At 38.6% G+C, this 23032-nt stretch overlaps 1 protein-coding gene across 1 annotated transcript; it reads left to right on the top strand.

Moving 5' to 3' along the window:
• The first annotated feature begins 1089 nt into the window (after window positions 1–1089).
• On the top strand, window positions 1090–2034 carry or64a1 (odorant receptor, family 64, subfamily A, member 1). Its single transcript, XM_016471848.1, has one exon. The coding sequence runs from the start codon at window positions 1090–1092 to the stop codon at window positions 2032–2034; it is 945 nt and encodes a 314-aa protein (XP_016327334.1).
• Window positions 2035–23032: the final 20998 nt, after the last annotated feature.

Below are 23032 nucleotides of genomic sequence, written 5' to 3' on the forward strand. Positions count from 1 at the left end.
TAGCTAATACTTACTCATATGCATAAGTACAGTGAAATATGAAAATTTGAAATAATTTTTGAATAGAACATTTCTAATTGAGCATACATGTGAAGAAAAGAGTTAAAGTCATTCCTACAAACGCACTTTCTTTGTTTTAAACAATGAGCTTAGCTAGTTTGCTAGTATACCAATATAAGATCATTCAATATTCTTTACCAAACACACATTCTTTGTTTTAAAAAAAGAACTTAGCTAGTTTGCTAGTATACCAATATAAGATCATTCAATATTCTTTACCAAACACACATTCTTTGTTTTAAAAAAAGAACTTAGCTAGTTTGCTAGTATACCAATATAAGATCATTCAATATTCTTTACCAAACACACATTCTGTTTAAAAAAAAAGAACTTAGCTAGTTTGCTAGTATACCAATATAAGATCATTCAATAGTCTTTACCAAACACACGTTCAAGGCAAATTAAAGAACTACAAGCAAACCTAATTTTTGTCATAATTTGAGTCCATTTCTCTGTGTTTCACCTGGGGAGCTAGCCAAGAAAGAAACACAAAAAGTGATAGCAAGTGAGGATAGCAAAATAAAGTAAACTGTGACAAATCATACCCAAAAAATAAACTAATATTATTCATATAAAATAATATTTATTAAATAATTTTTAATAAACAACAACAGCCATTATAAAATGTGCATCAACTAAAAACCAACTGCTGTTCTGTAAAAGATAAAGGGTTTTATTGTAGTTGATCAACTTATTGAACAAAAAAAAAAAAATTTGCCCAATTCCCATGTGTATAGTTGGTTAAGACGCAGATGGTGTCAGCTCTTGTTATATAATCTGCTAACAGCAAATTGAGCAGTTGCCTCATATCAACAGCAACAATCAGTTTTCTTCACTTTGCCCTTCACCATTCATCTCTCTTGATTGTTACTTTAAAAATAGCTGGAGCAAAGAAAGAGATATTATAGACTGAACAAGGGAAATAAAAAAAACAAACAATTGGATGCTTTACTCTTTAAATAACGGGGGGAAAACTGAATCTAAATATTTATTTTAAGTGGAACTTTCATTGTCTTTTTTGATCACCACATGGAAAATGGAACCATGCCTTCATATTTTTATTTCACTTTGTTCAAGGATTTTGTGCACATGAGATATCTTATCCTAATATTGACACTTACAGTTTATTTAGCAATTATACTATTTAATGTCATAATTTTGTTTGTGGTGTTTAAAGAGAGATCTCTTCATGAGCCAATGTACATACTGATATCTTGTTTGTCTGTCAATGATCTCTATGGCTCAGCTGGTTTCTTCCCTAGGCTAATGGTTGATCTCCTTTTTGATACAAATACAATTTCTAGGACAGCGTGTTTTGTTCAGACTTTTACAATTTATACTTTTGCTATGTCTGAATATACCATATTAACTCTGATGGCTTATGACAGATATGTTGCCATTTGCAATCCTTTAAAATATCATAAAATTATGACCTCAAAAGTGACAGCACTGTACATGGCACTAGCATCACTTTATGCAGTGTTTTCTATGGGTCTGGTTATTTTCTTCTCAGCCAGGTTGCCTTTGTGTGGGACTGACATAGCTCGACTGTACTGCTCCAACTGGTCTGTGGTTCGGCTGTCTTGTGGGACTTCCACTTTGAGTAACAACATAATTGGATTTTTTGTCACAACAACAACAGTTTTTCTCCCTGCCTTCTTCATCTTCTATACTTATGTCAGAATTTTGATCATTTGTCAAAAAAGCTCCAAAGAATTTAGGGGCAAAGCATTACAAACATGTCTTCCTCACATTATAAGCTTTGTTAATTACTCTATAGCATCGTTTTGTGATATTGCTTTAAGTAGGTATGATTCAGACAAATTTAAGATTGTTGCTATAATTTTTTCAGTGGAATTTCTGGTTATCCCTCCTGTTCTGAATCCCCTTATTTATGGCTTAAATTTACCAGAAATTCGCAAAAACATTGCATGTTTGTTTCAGCGCTCAAAAGTTGGCCACTTTCCAGAATGAGCACTTAAAAGATAACATAACAATGTTATTTTAAAAAGCTTCTTACTGGTTTTACAGTGTTGCTTATCATAAAACGTAATTTTCTGAAATTATTTGTTTAGTCTTAAATGATGAGGTGCAAACACTATACTTCTGATGTCTTCATAAAACTAAATATCTGCTTGATGTTTTGCAACAATTTCAACTCTAAAATTCAAGAAAATACTTATGGCACATTTCCTTATTGTTACTTAATTATTTTTCTGGCATGTGGTATGTGCTAGTACTTTACTGTCTTTGAATCTTTCTTTCTTTCCTTTTTTATTTATATATTTACTATTATTATTGTTTTGCTATAAGTACAGCTGTAACAATATGCACAAATAACTTGTTATATGTTATATGTCACCAGTTAAAATTTGAACATTTAACATTTAAATTACATTTAATAAAAAAATGTAAGGTTGAAAACCTTAAAACTATTCTTATTTTAATATTCCATCTTTATGCATTGTATACCTGAACATGCAGGATTAGTACATTTGCTTGCATGGAGCTATCAAAGCAAAAAATTACACAAAGGAAACCTGCAAAAGTCCTGGCTATGACCACGCCAACCTGTCAGGCCTGACTAGCATAACTGGGAATCACCAGCATCATTCGTGGAAGTTCTAGTAAGTCACAAATGGTTTTCTCTTAGTCTGTAGGATTTCTGTAAGTCTTTGCTATGGCCATCAACTTTCTTCTTTATTCGATCTACAAATGTTACCCCCTGACCTTGGGACAACACGTTCACACTTTGTTTCTTTTCTCAAGGACTTACAAAACTATCACTTGACTGTCATTCACATGCCATCCTGTAAATTAACACCCAACTAGAATTTAATTGAAATATTTGGTAACATTTTATTTTACAGTGTCCTTCTTACGTTACATGTACCAGTAAATTAAGCAAAATTATATACAACTAGTTTGAAACCAAACCCTAATCCTAACTCTAACCCTAAGCACATGTTGTTAATTAATATTACTCATTACTTAATTGTATAATTACATTGTAAGAATGCTTTACACATGAGTGCATATGAATGCAATATGGATATGCAAAAGAGTATTAGAAAACATTAAATATATTTTATTATTATAAATGCAGGGTTTACTAATGATTCAAGTGTGTAGTCTGGACATTGACCAATAAGAAAAATCAAGATAAAGACCGAGTTACATCATTTTGTCTATAGTAGATCTATAGTACATTGATCTATGGTATTACTTGTCCTTTGAAGAACTACGTTTTTTTTAATAATTATGCAATCATTTGCATTTAAAGAAAACTGAGAAATAATAATAATAATAGTAAATAAATAAAATTATACACAATGGTTTACATATCAGTGTCAGAGTCATCATCTATATAATGATGCAATATTGTTCATCTAAATCATCAGTCATAAGCCTCACTGGGACTGGTCTTTTGACCTTATGACCAGAGGGACTTAACTGTGCTTAAAATGGCTAATTAAACCTGAAGGTCCATTTATCTTAGCCCACCGGGAGATGTGGTGGTCAAGATACTTTCCTGAAATGGTCAAGGGAACATATTAGGAGTGCAAACAAGCTAACAACGTGTTAATTACATGTTTTGAGTTACATCATTTGGTGGTGCACTAAAAAGATTTGTATTTGCTACCATATCAATGAATGATGTTTGACCTACACCGTTAAAAATTGTAGTGTGAAATTACAGTATATTCAGGTTAATAATCGCATTACTTTCACAGTGGGACTTCTCTTGTATTTAACTGCACTCTCATACATTTCTTGTAAACAAACAGCATCACACTGTGTTTCTACAGTGCATATGTACTCTGAAGGCACCCAGCATGCAATGGAGCATGAATAGATCATCCTGTAGATTTTTTAATTCTTGTTGGTTTTATTTGTGCTATTGAACGTGTTTTTGGTTCACTTTTAGCAGGTTGTGTTATTTGTTTATTTTGTAATGCTGGTTTATGTTGTAAGTGTTGTTTTTATTTGTTAAGAGTTACCATGTTTTCTATGTCCAGTATTGATGTCATATCTTTCAAAGACGTTTCTCAGCAGTTGCTTCACTATTGTGAAAGATCCATCCACAAACAGTTATGAATATAAAAATAAGTTATTGATTAATCGTCATGCTTAATAAAATCTTCAAGTTCATGCTAAGAATAGTTCAACTATCTTGAAATCAGCCAATTAGATTATTTCAAATTCTAGCTTATCATCATTTTAACAAATGTCTTCATTGATTACACTTCCGATATGACTAGATAATGAATTTGAATATGAATATGCAAGGTCAAAGAGCCCAAACAAATGGAATCACCAATCACCATTATGGTGACTTCAAAACAATTACAGTAGTAAACATCTATATATCTCAAAGTGGTACAGTTAAAGACAATCTTATTATGGGAATTTACAGTAAAATAAGAGCAGTAAATTACTGTGATGTTAGCATCATTCTGCTGTTCATTCACAGTCATTTGTAAGAAAATGACCCAGCATGCATTGATTTCACAGAAAATTTCTGACTACAGTAATATATTGTAAAATAATACTCTTTAACCCTGTCAATTCCTGTCAATTTTTTAACGTGTACAAAAAGTGACTCTGACAGACTGACAGACACAGATCAACGCCAACAGCCATCCGAGTACAGTATGTCACTTCTCAGACATTCCAAGACCCGACAAACGCTGATTTTCAGTCCGTGAAAACAAGCACTGACCAACGTCAGCGCCAACAGTGTTTACACACTGATCAGACAAAACTCGATGATCGTGTCAGTTGCCATTTGTCGCCGTCTGTTGGAGCAGTGTGAATTAGTAAATAATAAATCAAATTCCAGTTTGCAAACAGTTAGAGGCTAGTAAATGAATTCAGGGAAATGTCAGGGAGAAATTCATTTGGTTAATTGTTAGCTTTCAAATTAGCTTTACTGGCCTATAATTGCTAGCTAAATTGCTAAACTTCTTAAGTCTTCCAAAAGACAATGAAATATTATTCAGATATGCATTTGAAAGTGTGTAATATGACCAGCCTGTTTTGAATATTTCACCGTATTTTTAAAACAAATGGTCCGAATATATGAAATTGTAAATTGGCATTAGCACTAGATTAAAGACATTTAAACTGACAAAAGTGAATTTTGAGTTCATTTTATGTAAACCACATTAGGAAGGCTGGAAGGTATATGACAGGAAGTACAAAAACCTTGTCCAGGCAATGGAGGTCACTTGTTAAAATTTGCAAGTTAAGCTACCTTTATTACCATAGTATTACATTGTAAAATTCAAAACTTAAAGAGGTTGCTCTAATAAAAAACTCTCTCAAATAGTAAGATGTCAAGGTAATATTGTTTTTAATAAAGCACACTGTATAATATGTGCCCAGTGTTTGATAACCTTGTGAGCCATTTGAAAGAGAATAGAGAGTTTTGGGTAGCACTTTATTACAGTCCTGTTTCTTATGTACGTACTATCTATTTATTATAGTAATTACAATAACTAGGTACTAACACTGAACCTACCCCTACCCCATGTAGTTACCTTATATTACCAGTACTTTCTTAGGTAAGTACACTGTAGGTGCACTGTAAGTACTTGTATTACATTTACATTTACATTTAGTCATTTAGCAGATGCTTTTATCCAAAGCGACTTACAATTGGGGGATACAACTTGTATGTACACGTACTGTAAAATAAAGTGCAACCGAGTTTTGTCTTGAATGATAAACTATTTTCATCATAGATTAAACTATTTTTCTTTTTTAAGAGGTCAGTTAAAGCCATTATCAGACAGATTGCATCTGTAATTGTATGGTCAGTGGGGTTTAATTAAAGTGTTATCATTACAAGATAATTATCTGTTCAGTGATCCCACTGAGAGCAGCTCAGGACAAAGAAGCCTTCAGGGTATAAGGAGTAGGGAAATAAGTGAGAGTGAAAACATAATTAATGACCGTTAACGACCATGTTTTTCAAAGTCAAATTAGGCCATATGAGAACCCATATGAATTACATCATTTTGCCTACTTTCAGCTGTTAGCCCTGATCTTAACATGAACCCTCATGCCTGTCTTTTAAAAAGGTCTCTTCTCTGGCCCTCTTCGTTTATGGGTCACACTTGACTCCTTTGCGGTCAAAAGTGAACGAAAGCTTTGAAATGAAACTTTTCGTAACACTTTACAATAAGGTTCCATTAGTTAATGTTAGTTAATGTATTAACTAACACGAACAAACAATGAACAATACATTTATTACAGTATGTATTAATCTTTGTTAATGTTTTTTTGTTTTTGTTTTTTATTATGCAAATAAAGAATGTGACAATATTTACATGTGCCACATACAGAATCACTTGGACAAACAGACATATATAGTGAAAACCAACATTACAAGACCATTCTGATAACTCATGTGTATTTATGTGTGTGTGTGTGTGTGTGTGTGTGTGTGTGTGTGTGTGTGTGTGTGTGTCATTGTATCTAGATGTGGGGGAGAAAGCATCAAAAAAAGAAAAAGAAAATAGGAGACAACAAATATAAGTAATAATGACAATAATAACTATAGCAACAACAATGATGATGATAATGATGATGATGATAATAATAATAATAATAATAATAATAGTAATAATAAAGATTTCATTAAGATTGGGAAGAGGTGGAGGAAAAGGAAAAGGGCAAATAATAATAATAATATTAATAATAATAGTAATAAATCATTACGGTTGCCTCTGATCCCTCCATGGCTACAACACACCATCATTTTATCCCCAGCCCATGTCACGCCATAACGGGTGCCAAGGTAAGATGCAGCGGGGCAACAGGTGTTTTTAATAGGCGTGTATGTATTTCAGCTAATATGTGATGGATTAAAAAATCGAGGCATGCAAATCATAACCAGCCAAGACAAGATATCCCGGAAGAAAGAGCTCAGGGAGACAGCGGGGAGGCACAAGCCCCACACCACATCCACCTACCCATATTTTGGCTCCACCACCCCAGACTCCACATCCACCCACACATATTTTGGCTCCACCACCCCAGATATGGACCGGTATGTCACAGCCTACTAGGGACCAGAGGCCAAATAAATTAATTAATTAATTAAATAATAATAATAGTAATAAATATAATAAAATTTAAAAAAGAATAAAAAAGGTTAAACATGAGTATACATAGATTAAATTATTATTAATGTTGTTACCTTTTCTTAGAGTTGTCCTTCCCCCCTCCCCAAAACTATCAAATATTAATATTCAAATACAAATAATAGTGTAGGTGGAGATGCGTTGCTGTGGTTGGTCTCAGGCAGAGAGGGTGAACAGATTTATGACTGCTGGAGGGTAATGAGAGATGACCAGAAGGGGTGTAATTCTGCTGTATTATTATGAACAGAACTGGATAGACTTTCCATCGAGATGTAATCAATTTGTAAATTCATCCAGGATGCAATATGTACGGAATTTCTTGATTTCCAGTTCATGAGGATAGTTTTCTTGGCAATAGCTAGCGCCGGAGTAACTGACTATTTTTATTGTCTAAATTGATTATGGATATGTCACCTACTGTTGCAAACAAAGGGATGGAGACATTGGGATGTGACATCCCATAGTTACAGATAGTGATTCAGTGACATTTTCCCAGAATTTTTTAATTGGGGTGCAATACCAAAGAGCGTGAGCATATGTGTCTGGATTATTTTGGGTGCAATGTGAACATGTTTCTGAAGTGAATCCCATTTTAAACTATTTCTGTCCAGTTAAGTGCAATCTGGGAAGTACCTTATACTGTATAAGTTGCAGGTTGGCATTTTTTGTCATGAAGATATTTTTGCAGATTTGTGTCCAGAAATCGGAATCTGGAGCAATAGATAAGTCTGATTCCCATTTAGTGTTTGGTACATTTAATGTGTTGTCTGATTTTAATATTATTCTGTATATTTTGGAAAGTATTTTTTTTTAGAAGGATATATTAATTAACTCTGAGATTAAAAGTGAAAGGTCTTACGTTAATGGTCCAGGTGTTGATTTTTTATTGGATAGATTAATTGATTTGTAGATATTCCAAAAAACTATTGCTCCCAATGTGTCTTATTAATTGTAAAATCTGGGTTATTCCAAATGGGGGTGTATTGAGATGGTGCAAGAGGAGTGTTTGTGATTTGGTGAAATTTCCACCAGGCTGTCAGAGCTGCTGCTATCATTAGTGTTTTAAAACAGGAATGTTTTTATTTTTATTTTAGTGTCTGACTGTAGAATGGTAAATTTGAAATGTGAATATCATTACAAATTGTTTGCTCAATATCTAGCCATGCGTTTTCTGATGGGTTTGGATGAATCCATTTGTATATATTTTGAAGCTCATTGGCCAGAAAGTAGTGGTAAAAATGTGGTGCTTCCAGTCCTCCTTGTGTTTTTGATTCTGTAAAGTAGTTAATTTAATTCTTGGGGTCTTATTTTTCCAATAAAATTTGGTAATGATTGAGTCTAAAGATTTAAACCAGGTGAAGGTGGCTTGGGTTGGAATCATTGAGAATAAATAGTTTAGTTTAAGGAGTACAGTATAATCATTTTAATTACTGATATTCTGCCCATAATGGATAGTGGTAAGTTCATCCAGCGTTGAAAATCATTGTTTATTGTTTTGAGTAACAGGGTTAAATTCAGACTAAACAGCTCTGACAGCCTGGGGGAAACATTAATGCCTAAATATGTAATGTAATTGGTGGTGTCTGGGATGTCACATTCAAGCTGTTGGAATGTAATGAAAGAATAGAAGATTTACTCCAGTTGACTGAATTTTCAGAAATAATAGAGAATGAATTAATGTGTTTAATCATTTCTTGTAATGATGATGTGGGGTCTTGTAGATACAGTAATAAGTCATTTGCGTAAAGACTGATTTTGTGTATATTTAGTGTTTGAATTCCTTTATTGTAGATATTTTGCCAGATGGCTGCTTCCAATGGTTCAATAAAAATGGTGAATAATGAGGGAGAGAGTGGGCATCCTTGTCTAGTCCCCCGGTGCAGTGTAAAGCTATGTTATGTTAGTCCATTGGTGATGATTGTGGCTGAAGGTGATTAATACAGCGTTTTAATCCAGTTAATGAATATCTCCTAGTGTTGATAAAGTGGACCAAAAGTGTTTGTAGAACTCAGCAGGGAATCCATCAGGACCTGGTGCTTCATTATTCGGCATGAGTTGTTGGGCTGTAAGAAGTTCATGTTGTGTAATGTGTGAAGCTGTTTCTTTGGTGTTCACTGAGTTGTGGCAGATTGATAGTGATGAGAAATGAGTTGATGGCATTCTGATTTGGGTCTTTTTCTGATGAGTATAATGTACTGTACTGTATAAATTTTGAAAGATTTGGTTGATTTCTTCTGATGAGTTGGTGGATTTCCCTGCGGAGTCCGTAATAACTGAAATTGTTGCCTTTTCCTTGTTTCGTTTGATTTGATTTGCCAAATATTTACCAGATTTGTTACTATGATGAAATTCTTCTTGTCTGAGCCTATGAATCAACAATTGAGTTTGATTGTTGATTATTGCATTTAGTTTGAATGTGTATTCTCTTAATTTGTTTTGCGTTTCTTCTGTTGGATTATTTATTGATGTCTTGAAGTTGTTTGATTTTTTGTTCCAATTCTGCTTTTTTTTTTTTTTCATAAACGGAGTATGACATTATTTTACCTCTTAATACTGCTTTTCCTGTTTTCCACAGAAGAGACGGCGATGATTCGGAGGTGTCTTTAATTTCTAGAAATCATGCCCACTCTCTTTTAAAATAACTATCAAAATCTGGGTCTTTCAGAAGAGATATGTTAAAACACCATCTAGTAGAAGGTTTCTGTGGTTTACTCCTATTCCATTTTAATGTTACTGGAGCATGGTAACTGATAACTATTGGATGAATCTTTGATTCATAAATATTTGATATGATAGAATTACTGGTGAGGAAGAAATCAATACGGGAATGTGAGTGATGGACTGGTGAGAAAAATACGTATTTTTTAGCATTTGGGTGCAGTAGTCGCCAGCTATCGCCAAGACAAAAATCACTCATGAACTGATTTATGGTTTCTGCAGATTGCAAAATGTGTTTATTAACTGAGCTATTACATCTTGTGATGACAGGTGCTAGGGTGACGTCATCACTACCACGATAGCGGGAGCATGTGAAGTTTGTACAAACAACTGTTTTATGTCTCTTTACATTTGAGTATGTTGCAGTTTATGACGTTTAAAATATAACTATGTTTGATCTAGTTCATTATCCTTTAATGTTTATTTATAATACAGTTTAAGATATCATGCGGGTTGTGTTGATTGCAGATAGGTGTACATATCAGTGGACAACGCATCGTGTTATGTCTACCAAAGTTCCCCTATGATATTTTTTTCCCATTGACCACACAGAGACAAGTTGTAGTTATGTGTTATTTATTATTTCAAGTCTGTATTTATCTCCACATTGCAAACTGTTACATTGCATGCTGTGTACTCACCATATCCTGGTGCTGTGACTCCTCAAAAGAGGAGGCGGGATTACAGCTTCCCTTTTTCTTGTGTTGGGTTAAACCATTTCTACTAATAGGGAGGGGACTTAACCCTTGGTGATGTAGACATGAAGAGATGTCTCATGGTGTTGTTTACATTTTGCTTATGATGAAGAATTGCATTTATGCTTTTATTTTATGTATTTTTGAAGTGTAATGGTCTAAATGGTTAAATGATCTTGTGATTATGCTTCAAAGGTTTCTGGTATTGATGCCCCTGCAGTTGGTATGGTCTTGTGTGTAATGAGCCTGTGTATATAAGCCAGTCTAAACTGAACCTTAGAAGAAAAAAAGTTGGGGGCATACTGCTTAAAGTGTCTATGTAGATTTTGCTGCCTGTAGCAATTTGTTTTCTTTGGTCGATTTTATGTCTAAGTGGGCACTGAGTTAAGTGTCTATTTTATTTTTTTTTTTTGTAAATATTTTTTTTGTTTAGTTTCGTAATTTTGTTTGATTTTTTTTTGTACACTTATATTTTTTTTGTTTAGTTTCGTAATTTTGTTTGAATTTTTTTTGTACACTTACTGTGAATATGTACACCCCTACTTCTCCACTGGCATTTAATAAAAGTCCTCTTTGGATGATATCTGAGTTCTGAGCCTATCTACCATCTCCCCTTGATCACCACGGGACACGTTATGACAAATGGTAGCAGCGGTGGGATCCAGTGGAGTAGAAGGCTTCAGTAAAATGTCAACATGCCACCCAAGAAACAGACTTTTCAGAGAACAGTGGAGGAAGATGAAGATAGTGGTGAGTCAAGGCCTGACCAAGAAGGTACAGGGTCTGGGGCAAAAACTTAAATGATGGCAGACCCAATGGGGGAGAAAATGGATCAGCTCAAAAAGACGTTGGAGAGCACGCAGTCACAGCATACCAGAGAGTTTCTTCTAGAAAAGGAAGTGCAGCGTCAAGAACACAAGTGGCGTACTCTTCAACATCAGTTCGGGCAGTTGCAGACAGAGGTGCAAAGAGAGAGGCGGGAGTGGCAAACCATGGGAGGTGTGGTAGAGCAGGCCTTTTCCCCTTCGACTTCCTTACACAACGCAACCTTTCCCACACGTATTCTCCACAGAAGGCGGAGTAGCGAAGAAGGGGATCAAGAGATAGCACCACCTGTGACCAGGCAAGGAGTTGCTCCACCGCAATGGATGGGCTGGCAAGGCCCAGAGATGTTACCTCTTCAAGAGGATGACGACATCGAGCACTATTTGACAACTCAAGCCTGTAGATGGCCAACTGAGGACTGGGTGTTGCATCTAGTGCCTTATATACTTATAGATAATAAGTATCGCTTTTTATTTCTCCTCTTTCCTATTGCTTGTTTCACTTCTGTTTCGGTTTTTGTGACCATTTCTTGCTATGTGTAAGTGGGTTGTTGTTTTTTGGCATGTAGGTTTGGCAGTGTTGTTTTTTTGGGATTACTGATGGACTACTGTCATTTGATTTGTATTATTTGTATTTGTTATTTATTTTGATTTTACTTACATTATGTCTGAATTTATTATGTCTGTATATGTATTTTATTGGGTTTTTAGTTTTATTTGATTTGAGTTGTTTTAGTGCTTCGGCAGGCTGGATGGAAATGAAATAATATATATGTTGCATTTATGGATGTGTATGTACATGTACAGTGTGTATGTGTGTGTGTGTGGTTGTACATACACATATGTAGTTGTTTTTTTGGTGTTTGGCTTGGTGTTATGTTGGAGTCATTGCTGTGCTCTTATACCTTTTGTTCTTTGGTATTTTTAATTGTTTTTGGCTTTATTTTTTGTTTTTCATTTAAATGTTAAGTTTTGGAGTTTTGTTGTATGCATTTGTCATTTTTATTTAATCTCTTTATTTTTAAAATGTGTATAGGTAGTATTTATAAAGTTTTAGCTTTTAGTTTTGGATCTGCTTTTAGTTGTTTTAATACTACAATTGATTGCTTCTGTTTTCCTCATTTGTAAGTCGCTTTGGATAAAAGCGTCTGCTAAATGACTAAATAAATAAATAAAATAAATAGTGCCACTGCTGACAAGCACACCAAGAGCAGCTTTTGTTGCCATGGAGCTTGATGACACTTTTGAGTATGCTAGAGTGAAAGAAGCAATCTTGGTCAAGTTTGAGATTAATGCAGAGACCTACAGGCGGCGCTTTAGAGCAAAGGCCCTACGACAAGGGGAGACTCCCAAAGAGCTGCAGGCAAGATTGAAAGATCTTTATGACAAATGGATAAAACCCAGGCATCGGACTAAGAAGGAAATAGGAGACATTATTGTTCTGGAACAGTTTCTGGCAGTGATCAACCCTGAAATCATAACTTGGATTTGTGAGCACAACCCCACCTCTTCAGGACAAGCAGCTGAGCTGGCTGAGACATTCATTGCTGCTAGACGTTCAACTTACCAACTGGGTCACAGTCAAGGCGGCACCTACAGTGCGACTGGTAAGTCTGGAAGGGGGTTTGGTAGTGGTCAACCTTATAGCAGCACTAAAGGCTATAGTTCACAGACTCCCCAATCCAAATCTTACCCTAAAAGCTATCAACAGTCAGAAAGTCAACACAAAGAGAAGTCAGTGATTAACTGTCATGGATGTGGCCAAGCAGGGCATAAGAAGGCAGAATGTACATTACAAAGAGTCAGTAATGCTTGTCTTTGTTATGTCCCCAGACCATCTCAAATACTAGGTGAAGCAGGTCAGAATGTAGACACAGTGTTCCCGGTGAAGATAGGAGGAAAGCAGTTCATGGCTTTGGTAGATACTGGATCTAGTCAGATGCTCGTGAGAGAGAAGTGTGTTAGAGATCTACAGATGTCCAGTCAAGGCAAACTAAGGGTACGTTGTGTCCATGGAGACGAAAGAGAGTATGCTACTGTTGATTTGAAGATGGAGGTTGAGGGACAAGCCTACCTTTTGACAGTAGGCATTGTGGACAAAGCCCCTTATGCAGTTTTTTTGGGTAGGGATGTGCCTGTACTGGTTGACTTACTGCAAAGACAAACTGGTGTAGCTGATGTCAGAGCAGTTACGAGAGCAAAGGCAAGACAGGTAGTTACTCTTAGCAACTCTTAACTTGTTACCTTGTGCGGGAATAGCCCAAAGGTAAAATGTCCAGAAAGGAGAAAAGAAAGTAAAAAGTCAGGGGAACAGTTATTGCAGAGCAACTCCCCTGAACCAGACAGGGACGACTTGTATGACATACCTCATAATATGGCTAAATTGCAGAAGCAGGATGTTACACTTGAAGGTCTATTTCAGAAAGCTGGTAGTTCACATTCTGGAAATAGATTTCAAGACAAAGAACGGTTTGTGGTGAAGGATAACATGTTGTACCGACAAACGGATAGTGGTGATCAGCTAGTTATTCCAGAGTCAATCAGGCCTAAAGTGTTGCATTTGGGCCATTCCATTCCTTGGTCAGGGCACTTAGGGCAACAGAAACGCTTGCAAGAATTTCAAGCAGATTTTACGGGCCCCGATTGTACATGGATGTGATTGACTATTGTAAGTCATGCCCAGAGTGCCAGTTAACAGCCCCTGTTAAGAAGGGTGACAGAGCACCCCTGGTCAGCCTACCTATAATTGATGTACCCTTCACAAGAGTAGCTATGGACATAGTAGTTCCTTTAGAGAGAAGTAGGTCAGGGAATCGTTACATTTTGGTTGTGTGCGATTATGCTGCAAGATACCCTGAAGCCTTTTCTCTTAAAAAGATTAATACCAGGCAAACTGTGAATGTGCTTGTGCAGTTGTTTTCACGGGTAGGGATACCTACAGAAATCCTTACAGATCAAGGCACAAATTTCACTTCCAGACAGATCAGAGAAGTCTATTCACTGTTAGGTATAAGGGCCATTAAGACCACTCCGTACCACCCCCAGACTGATGGCATGGTTGAACGGTTCAATCAAACCTTAAAGGAAATGCTCCACAAGTTCGTATCTGAAGCAGGCTCAGACTGGGATCAGTGGTTGCCAAACCTTCTCTTTGCCTATCGAGAGGTTCCTCAAGCCTCAACAGGTTACTCTCCATTCAAATTGCTCTACGGTCCCAAGGTGCGTGGACCGCTGGACATTCTGAAAGAGGCCTGGGAGGGAGACAAACCAAGAGAACAGGTGAATGTTGTTTCATACGTCTTGAGAATTAGAGAAAAAATGGACTCTATGGCAGAACTGGTTCACACCAATATGCCCAAGTCCCAGCAACAACAGAAGTCATGGTATGACCAGTCGTCCAGGAAAAGAACTTTGACCCCTGGCCAAAAAGTGTTATTTCTACTTCCGACGTCAGACAGTGGACTGCTCGCCAAGTGGCAGGGCCCTTATGAGAAACTGAGGAAGGTGGGTCCTGTCAATTATGAACTATACCTGCCTGACCGACGGAAAAAGAATCACGTTTTTCACATCAACTTGCTGAAACCCTGGCAGGATAGATCAGGGCCACTGTCAGACCAGCTGTTTGCATGGAAAATCGACGAGGAGGAAGAATCCAACGAGCAATACTTCCCGACAGCTATGAATTCTCCTGTCTTTCCTGAGTTGAGTCATCTGACATCAGAGCTGCAGGAAAACCTTCAATCACGGGTCCCAGAGGGCCTTTTCAGCGACAGACCAGGTAGAACAGAGGTAATGCAGCATGACATCTGCCTTCTATCACCTGGTTTAGTTCGACAGACCTGCTGTAGGGTTCCTGCAAGGCTCATCCCAGAGTTAAAGAATGAAGTAAAGGTAATGCTGGAAATGGGGGTGATCGAGCCATCGAGGAGCGAGTGGTGCAGTCCAGTCGTCTTAGTGCCGAAAAAATATGGCACATTAATATTTTGTGTAGATTTCTCCAAGCTGAATGCTATTTCTGCCTTTGACCCTTAACCCATGCCAAGGGTTGATGAACTTGTAGAGCGTTTGGGAAAAGCCAAATATCTGAGCACACTGAACTTATGTAAGGGGTATTGGCAGATTCCTTTGACTGACACTTCCAAGGAGCTGACTGCTTTTAGGGTCCCAAGTGGGCTCTATCATTTTACGGTTATGCCGTTTGGTCTTCATGGGGCCGCAGCCACTTTTCAGAGGACTATGGACTTTGTACTGAGATGTACTGAGGACTTTGCAGCTCCAACCTCCAACAACCAAAAAGCGGGTGAGGTCCTTTTTAGGTCTGGTAGGCTGGTACAGACGTTTTATTCCCAATTTTTCCACCCGAGCTGCAGTACTCACAGACCTCACTCAGAAGTGCAGCCCCCAAAAGGTTATGTGGTCACCTGAGTGTGAGGCGGCCTTTCAAGATCTCAAGGACTGTTTGTGTCAGTGGCCAGTGTTGCAAAGCCCCAATTTTGACCTTTTTTTCACAGTGCAAACGGATGAATCAGGAGCAGGTCTAGGAGCCGTCCTGTTGCAAGTGGACAGCGAAAATCGAAGGCCGGTGCAGTATATTAGTCGGAAATTGTTCCCCCGTGAGGTTAGGTATTCTACTGTAGAGAAAGAGGCACTGGCTATCAAGTAGGCGTTAGATACTTTGGTATCTCATTGGTAAAGACTTTACCTTAGAGACTGATCATCGTGCCTTACAATGGCTCCACAGGATGAAAGACAGCAATGCCTGCATTACCCGCTTGTTCCTTTCACTGCAACCTTTTAAATTTCAAGTTAAATACAGGGCTGGAGCTCAGAATGTTGTAGCGGACTTTTTGTCCCATCACTATGATGAGTGATGGGCTTAAGGGGTGGGGTGTGTGATGACGGGTGCTAAGTTTTTTTGTAAATATTTTTTGGTTTAGTTTCGTAATTTTGTTTGTATTTTTTTTTACACTTACTGTGAATATGTACACCCCTACTTATCCACTGGCATTTAATAAAAGTCCTCTTGGGATGATATCTGAGTTCTGAGCCTATCTACCACCTCCCCTTGATCACCACGGGACACATTACGACACATCTATCTATTGCTGGGCTGAGAACTGTATTGAAATCACCCGCAATTATGACTGGACCGTTAGAAAGATTTGAAATGGAGGAAAATAAGGTTTGAAAAAAGCTGGGTCATCTGTGTTTGGGCCATATAGATTACCAATTGTAACTGGGCTATTATCAATTGAAATGTTTATGATAATAGCGGTAAGAGTGTGAACTGAGTCCTTTAAAAAACATTTTCTTTGGTAAGAGTGTCTATCTGTTCTTGGCTGAATTATAAGCTGTGCCGCAGTTCCTGGAATTCCTTATGTATTACTTATATTAGCGCAATCCTTGCATCAAGTCCGGAAAGTTAATTTTCATTGGAGAGTAGAGTGTCGCTTATCTCTGTGCAGCATGGCTGTTTAGGTGATGTGGATGCTGTGCCGCAGTTCCTGGAATGCTGTAGAAGTATTGCTCATGCTTAGTTCATGTTAACTAAAGTAGTTAACTAATGTTAACTAATTAATCTTATTGTAAAGTGTTACCATACATTTTTTATTATTTATTTATTTTTTAATAAATGCAGTATTTCACATTAAATTAGAGTGAAGGCATTTAAAACGTCTTGTGCTACGCATGTAACCATGAGAGGAAACGAGACACTGCGTCCCCTAGGGGACACAATGAGGAATGCCATCAGCATGACCGGTGTCTGAAGTATGTGTGAAAACACTTCCAAATCATTGGACCACGCAGCCTGTGACATCATTAGTGGAGTGCCCGGAGTATAAAAGGGCGCCTGTAATTCATTTAATCAACTTCTTTGTCTGAAGGACAGGCAAGCCCAAGGCGTGGGAAGGGGATGCAGTGTCTTGTTCCCTCTCGTGAAACCATGGTTACATGTGTAACCCGAGACGTTCCCCTTCTGGGGAGCATCACACTGCGTCTTCTAGGGGACACAATGGGACCAATATACCCACTACGCTATGCCTTGGTGCATGCCTGACCACCTGGTGAGAGAGCACCAAAGAAAGACAAACATGCACCGATTTAAAGGGGGCACGCCAACAAAGCTGAATAAATGACATGGGGAAACCCAGCCAAAATAGTATAATGGAGGGACATCCCATTCAGTCAAGATGTGGACATAACTGTCCTCAAACAGTTATGTATCTAGAAACAATGGGCCATCTGCTTAAAATCCTGATGTAGGGGAGACAGCTCAAAGTATGGGGAGTTCGGGGGACCACCTGCTTGGAAATACTCTGAGATCAGGGAAGACCTCCCACATATAAAAAGGAGAACTGCCTACTTTGAAACCCTAAGGCAGGGAGGCAGCTCAACCCCGCTCACAGCACAAGGAGGAGAGACCAGAGCGTCAGCAGGTGGTTTGCAGGTGGGGAGACTCAAGAGCGACATCAAGGAGAGACGTCAGACCGCTGGTCACAATGCTTCCTGTCAATCCTGTCAATCACCACTCTGTCTAAGAGTTGCGCCGCAGGAGTCAAACCCTTACCTTCATCCAAATCCTTAAGCAGATCTGCCTGGTAGGCTTGCAGCACCGCCATAGTGTGCAAAGCCCCCCAGCATGACCCGCTGCCTCATACGCCATACCATTTAGATGCAAGGTGGTCTGAAGCAGCCTGGATGGCAGGACAGGAGCCTTCAATGAAGATGACTTGCCCTGGGAGAGATAGCCCGCAAGCGTCTCTTCCACTGGGGGTATCCTCACATATCCACACTCAGCTAATCCCTCCACATTAGCATAATCCACATTTTGGAAAGGATGCAGTCGAGCAGAATATGGTTTCACCCATGATCTCTAAAGCTAAGCATGGAGATTGGAGAGAAATGGAAGGCTCTTGGGGGAAGGACGATTAAGGCCGTACAAATAACGCTCGTTCAGTCTGCCACAAGCAGGTTTCTGCTTCTTGCACTGCTTGCACTCCCAGACCAGATCAGGCAAGGTGCAAGGTGCTATCCACAGGATCCAAAGAACTAAGAGAAATAGTATCCGGATCCCGCCAATCGCTCGAGTTCGTGGTCAAAGCTCTTGAGAGATCCAGTTCCCTTTCAAGCTTCTCCGCAAGCTTGACCTGCGAACCCCACAACCTGAGTTTCTGCTGTGCCTCGGCAGTAGGTGAACATCCTGCGAGAATAGGGACAAGCGAGAGCGAAGCTTCCTCATTGGAAATTTAGCGCAATGAGTACCCTCGGGCACTGAATGAGCATTGCTCCTTGCCGAGACACATAACGCAAAGGTCATGTGTGTCTTCAGGTGTCAAATATCTCTGACATGGAGGCACACATTTCCTAAAATTCTCACTCGACTTTTTGATCTCCATAGTGCTTCAAACACTCTGAACAAACAAACAAATCCTGAAGACAAAAAATCTGAAAACGTGCATTACAGGCATACTCCGGTGCCTGTAATGCTGACGTCATGGGCTGCGTGGTCCAATGATTCGGAAGTGTTTTCACACATCCTTCAGACACCAGTCATGCTCATGGCATTCCCCGTTTTGTCTACAGATTTGTCCCTTTTTTTTTTTCCAGACAAAAGGTCCAGAAGTGAGAATTGTGCCATCTGGTGGGGTTAAAAAAAAAAAAAAAACTTGTGTAATGTTGTGTAACCTCCTGTTTAGCTCCCTATATAAATATACAATATAGAGAGTCTTTTGGATTCCCCTTGTTTTTTATACATAATTTCTTAATTTTATTAGATTTTGCATTTATATATATATTTAGACATTCTAGACAACTACTACTTGTCAAAGTTTAGATTTTGTGGTTAGAGAAGTATCAGGTTTTGCAATATGATTACAATAAAACATTACAATTTTGTTAGGGAACACATAAAGCATTTCTGTTACTCAGTAGTCGATAATTAAATATCTAACAAAATAAGGAACGGTTAGCTATAATTAAAACACTGTATACAAACACTTTATTCAAACATTCAATACATTCTAAGAAAATTTCAGAAGGCAACAGGATTTATGATTTAACAGTAAACACATAATAAACTAACATAACTGCAAACACTCTTTACCAAACAATAGATTAGAAAAAATAGGAATAAAAATGTAATAATACTAAATATAATTTTAAATATTATACAACAGAGCCTCTTTTGTATTTTTTTCTTTCATTTATTGATTTTATTTCACATATACAGAAAAACCACATGAACTTCACGTGCAATCACGTTAAAATCACATGTGAAATATGTGAAACACGTGAAACTCATGCGAAACATATATGAAACACACATGAAACATGTGGTTTTGGAACATTTTCATGGTGTAAATATTGTCCACATGTGTCCACATTTTTTCACGTATGATCACATGGATTTCACACATTTACACCATAAAAATGTTCCAAAACCACATTTTCATGTGTGTTTCATGCGTGTCACTTATTTCACATGTGATTTTAACATGTGATTGCACATGTGAAGTTCATTTGTTTTTTTATGTAAGGGATTCTCAAAATTTGTTGCAGTCTTACCTGTTCATTTCTGTGTGTGTGGGTGGGTGTCTATTTTGCACTCTTGAGATTTTAGAATGTCACCCCTTGATGGCTGTGCACTTTTTTCTGCACAGTGGCTGATTTGTAGTTTGCACCACCAAAAGATTATCTGTTTTCATATTTTTCCGTATTTCCAATTCATTTCCTATGTTGGTCATTTTTGACCACGAAGGAGCCAAGTGTGAAATATACACTGAACAAAATTATAAACGCAAAACTTTTGTTTTTGCCCCCATTTTTCATGAGCTGAACTCAAAGATCTACGGTATATGTGCTGTATATAACTTGACAGCCAGGTAAACTCTTCCCTAACATCCAGACTCTAAAGACATAGGCTCCTTGTCCACAGGTTTGTTGACGTTGTGAGGAAAAGTTTACCTGGCTGTCAAGTTATATACAGCACATATACCGAGGGCAGTACAGTGAAACCACGATGCTACAACAGATGCAAGATGTATGCAAATATCACAGTATAGCTTCAGATCCACTAAACATGCTACTCTCTGTGTCATGCTTGCTCACTTCCTTATTACTGGTCACATGGCATGACTCTTTACTGTAATTTAAGATTTTTAGAATCTGGGGAAAGTAGAAGCACTATCTCTGTAACAGGCCTGAGGAAAAGGGTAGAACCTGCTGGTTTGATGACCTTGACCTCAACCTGACGCACCTTCCCATCTTGGCTAGGGAAAGTCTGTGTTAACAGTCCTAGAGGCCATTCATTCCGTGGTACTTGGCTGTTCTTGAGGAGGACTGCAACTCCAAACTCGCCTGCTGGTGCAGCAACAGAGTTCACCTTTTGTGTCAGAAGAACTGCCGGGGTAAGTATGAACGACTCATCAGGGTCTGTTGTCATGGGAACAAGGGGCCTGGCATTGATAATGGTTGCTACCTCTGCCATGAAGGTCACCAGCACCTCGTGGGTAAGTTTGTCTTTCAACTAGAGGAACATGGAATCAAGAATTCTTCTTGCAAGCCCAATCATTCTTTCCCATGTTCCACCGCAATGGGAAGCATGTGGAGAATTAAAAGTCCAAGTGCAGCTTTGTTCTGACAGATACGTCTTCACAGTTTTGATGTCAATGTTTGAAGGTATCTTTAAGTCCTTACATGCACCGACAAAGTTTGTGCCACGGTCTGAACGAATGTGTTTGACAGGTCCACGTACAGCAAAAAAATGTCTAAGAGCATTGATGAAGCTGGATGTGTCGAGGGATTCTATAACTTTAATATGAATAGCTCTTATGCTCATACATGTAAAAATTACAGCCCACCTCTTGCTGTGAGAAAAACTTCCTCTTGTCCGACGTGAGGAGACACTCCAAGGGCCAAACACATCCAGTCCAACTTTGGTAAAGGGAGGGTCTGTTGAGAGACAATCTGCTGGAAGGTTGGCCATTTTTTGGATGCTGAGTGGAGCTCTGAGCCGTCTGCAAGTTACACACTGGTGTATGATGCTGCTCACCCTTCGTTTTCCACCAACTATCCAAAAACCGGCTGCACGGACATCTCGTTCAGTAAAGTGACGGCCTTGATGGTGGATACGCTCATGGTGGTGTCTAATGAGCAATGTGGCAATGTGGTGCTTGCCAGGAATTATCAAAGGAGTCTTCTCACTCTGATTAAGGCTTGATTGGTGGAGACGACCTCCGACTCTCAGAAGACCTTGCGCATCAATGAATAGATCCAGAGTATGAAGAGTACTACTTTTTGGAATCCTCTCTTGCTTTTGGATACATTTGATCTCTTCACTGTAAATTTCTTTTTGTGCCACTCGGATTATGATTGCTGAAGCTTTATTGGATTCCTCCACTGTAAATTCTGCTTTGCAGTAATGCCAGCCCTTACAATAACTGTTTCCCTTCTCAGTTGTCTTGAAATGATGAGCTATGTGAATAAGGCGAGTGATGGCACCTGTTAGTGACTTCCAAGAAGAGAATTTGGCAAATCGCTGAGAACCAAGCTGCTTGGATAATGCTGTAGTGCTTAAAGTGGACACTAGAGGTCATATGTCTGGGTCTGCACTTGGATCAACAAGGTTGGTGGTTCTCTCAGAGGTACCTGGTTCTGGCATGAGCAGAAATTTTGGTCCACTTAGCCAATTGGTGTTCTGTAAGTGGGCTGCGGGAACAAAACGCGTTGCATGATCTGCCGGGTTTTGGTCTGTCGGCACATATCGCCACTGATCTGGATTGGAGGACCTTCGGATACGTTGTACCCGGTTGCTGACATAAACGTAAAAACGCCTGGTCTCATTACAAATGTACCCGAGAACCACCTTACTGTCTGAGTAGTAGGTTATAGCATCAAGCTGAAGGTCCAGTTCTGCAGAAATTAAGCCTGCTAACTCAACGGCAAGCACTGCCGCACAAAGTTCAAGTCTTGGCACTGTGTGCTCAGGGCGGGGGGCAAGTTTGGCTTTCCCCATTACAAACCCAATCTGATTATTCCCTGCAGCATCTGTGATTTTTAGATATGTCACTGCAGCGATGGCTTTGGTTGACGCATCTGAAAAAACACACAATTCCCTTCTTACAGCTGCCGATGGTGAAGTCTCAGTATAGGCCCTAGGGATGGAAAGACTGGACAGCTCCGACAAGAAAACTCTCCATGAGGTCCAAACTTCCTCCATTTCTTTTGGCAGTGGAGCATCCCAGTCACCATTCACAGAAGTAAGTTCTCTCAGAATAGCCTTGCCTTGGATTGTGACTGGTGCTACAAACCCAAGAGGATCATAGAGGCTGTTGATAGTGGATAGGACACCTCGCCGGGTGTAAGGTTTTACCTCATCACAGACACTGAAGAGGAAACAGTCGGTATGGAGGTCCCAATTAAGTCCAAGACTACGCTGCATTGGCAGCGTGTCTGCCTCAAAGTCTAGATCTCTCAGATCAATTGCATGGTCTGTGGATGGAAAGGCTTCCATGACTTCTTTGTTGTTTGCTGCGAATTTATGTAGTCTCAGATTTGATTTGGAGAGAACATCTTGAGTTTTTTA

This window comes from Sinocyclocheilus anshuiensis, unplaced genomic scaffold, assembly GCF_001515605.1.
Source record: "Sinocyclocheilus anshuiensis isolate Anshui unplaced genomic scaffold, SAMN03320099.WGS_v1.1 scaffold24, whole genome shotgun sequence".
Classification (NCBI taxonomy): domain Eukaryota; kingdom Metazoa; phylum Chordata; class Actinopteri; order Cypriniformes; family Cyprinidae; genus Sinocyclocheilus; species Sinocyclocheilus anshuiensis.

Coding starts and splice junctions, on each gene's coding strand:
- or64a1 (XM_016471848.1), top strand. CDS start 1,090: ATGGAAAATGGAACCATGCCTTCATATTTTTATTTCACTTTGTTCAAG.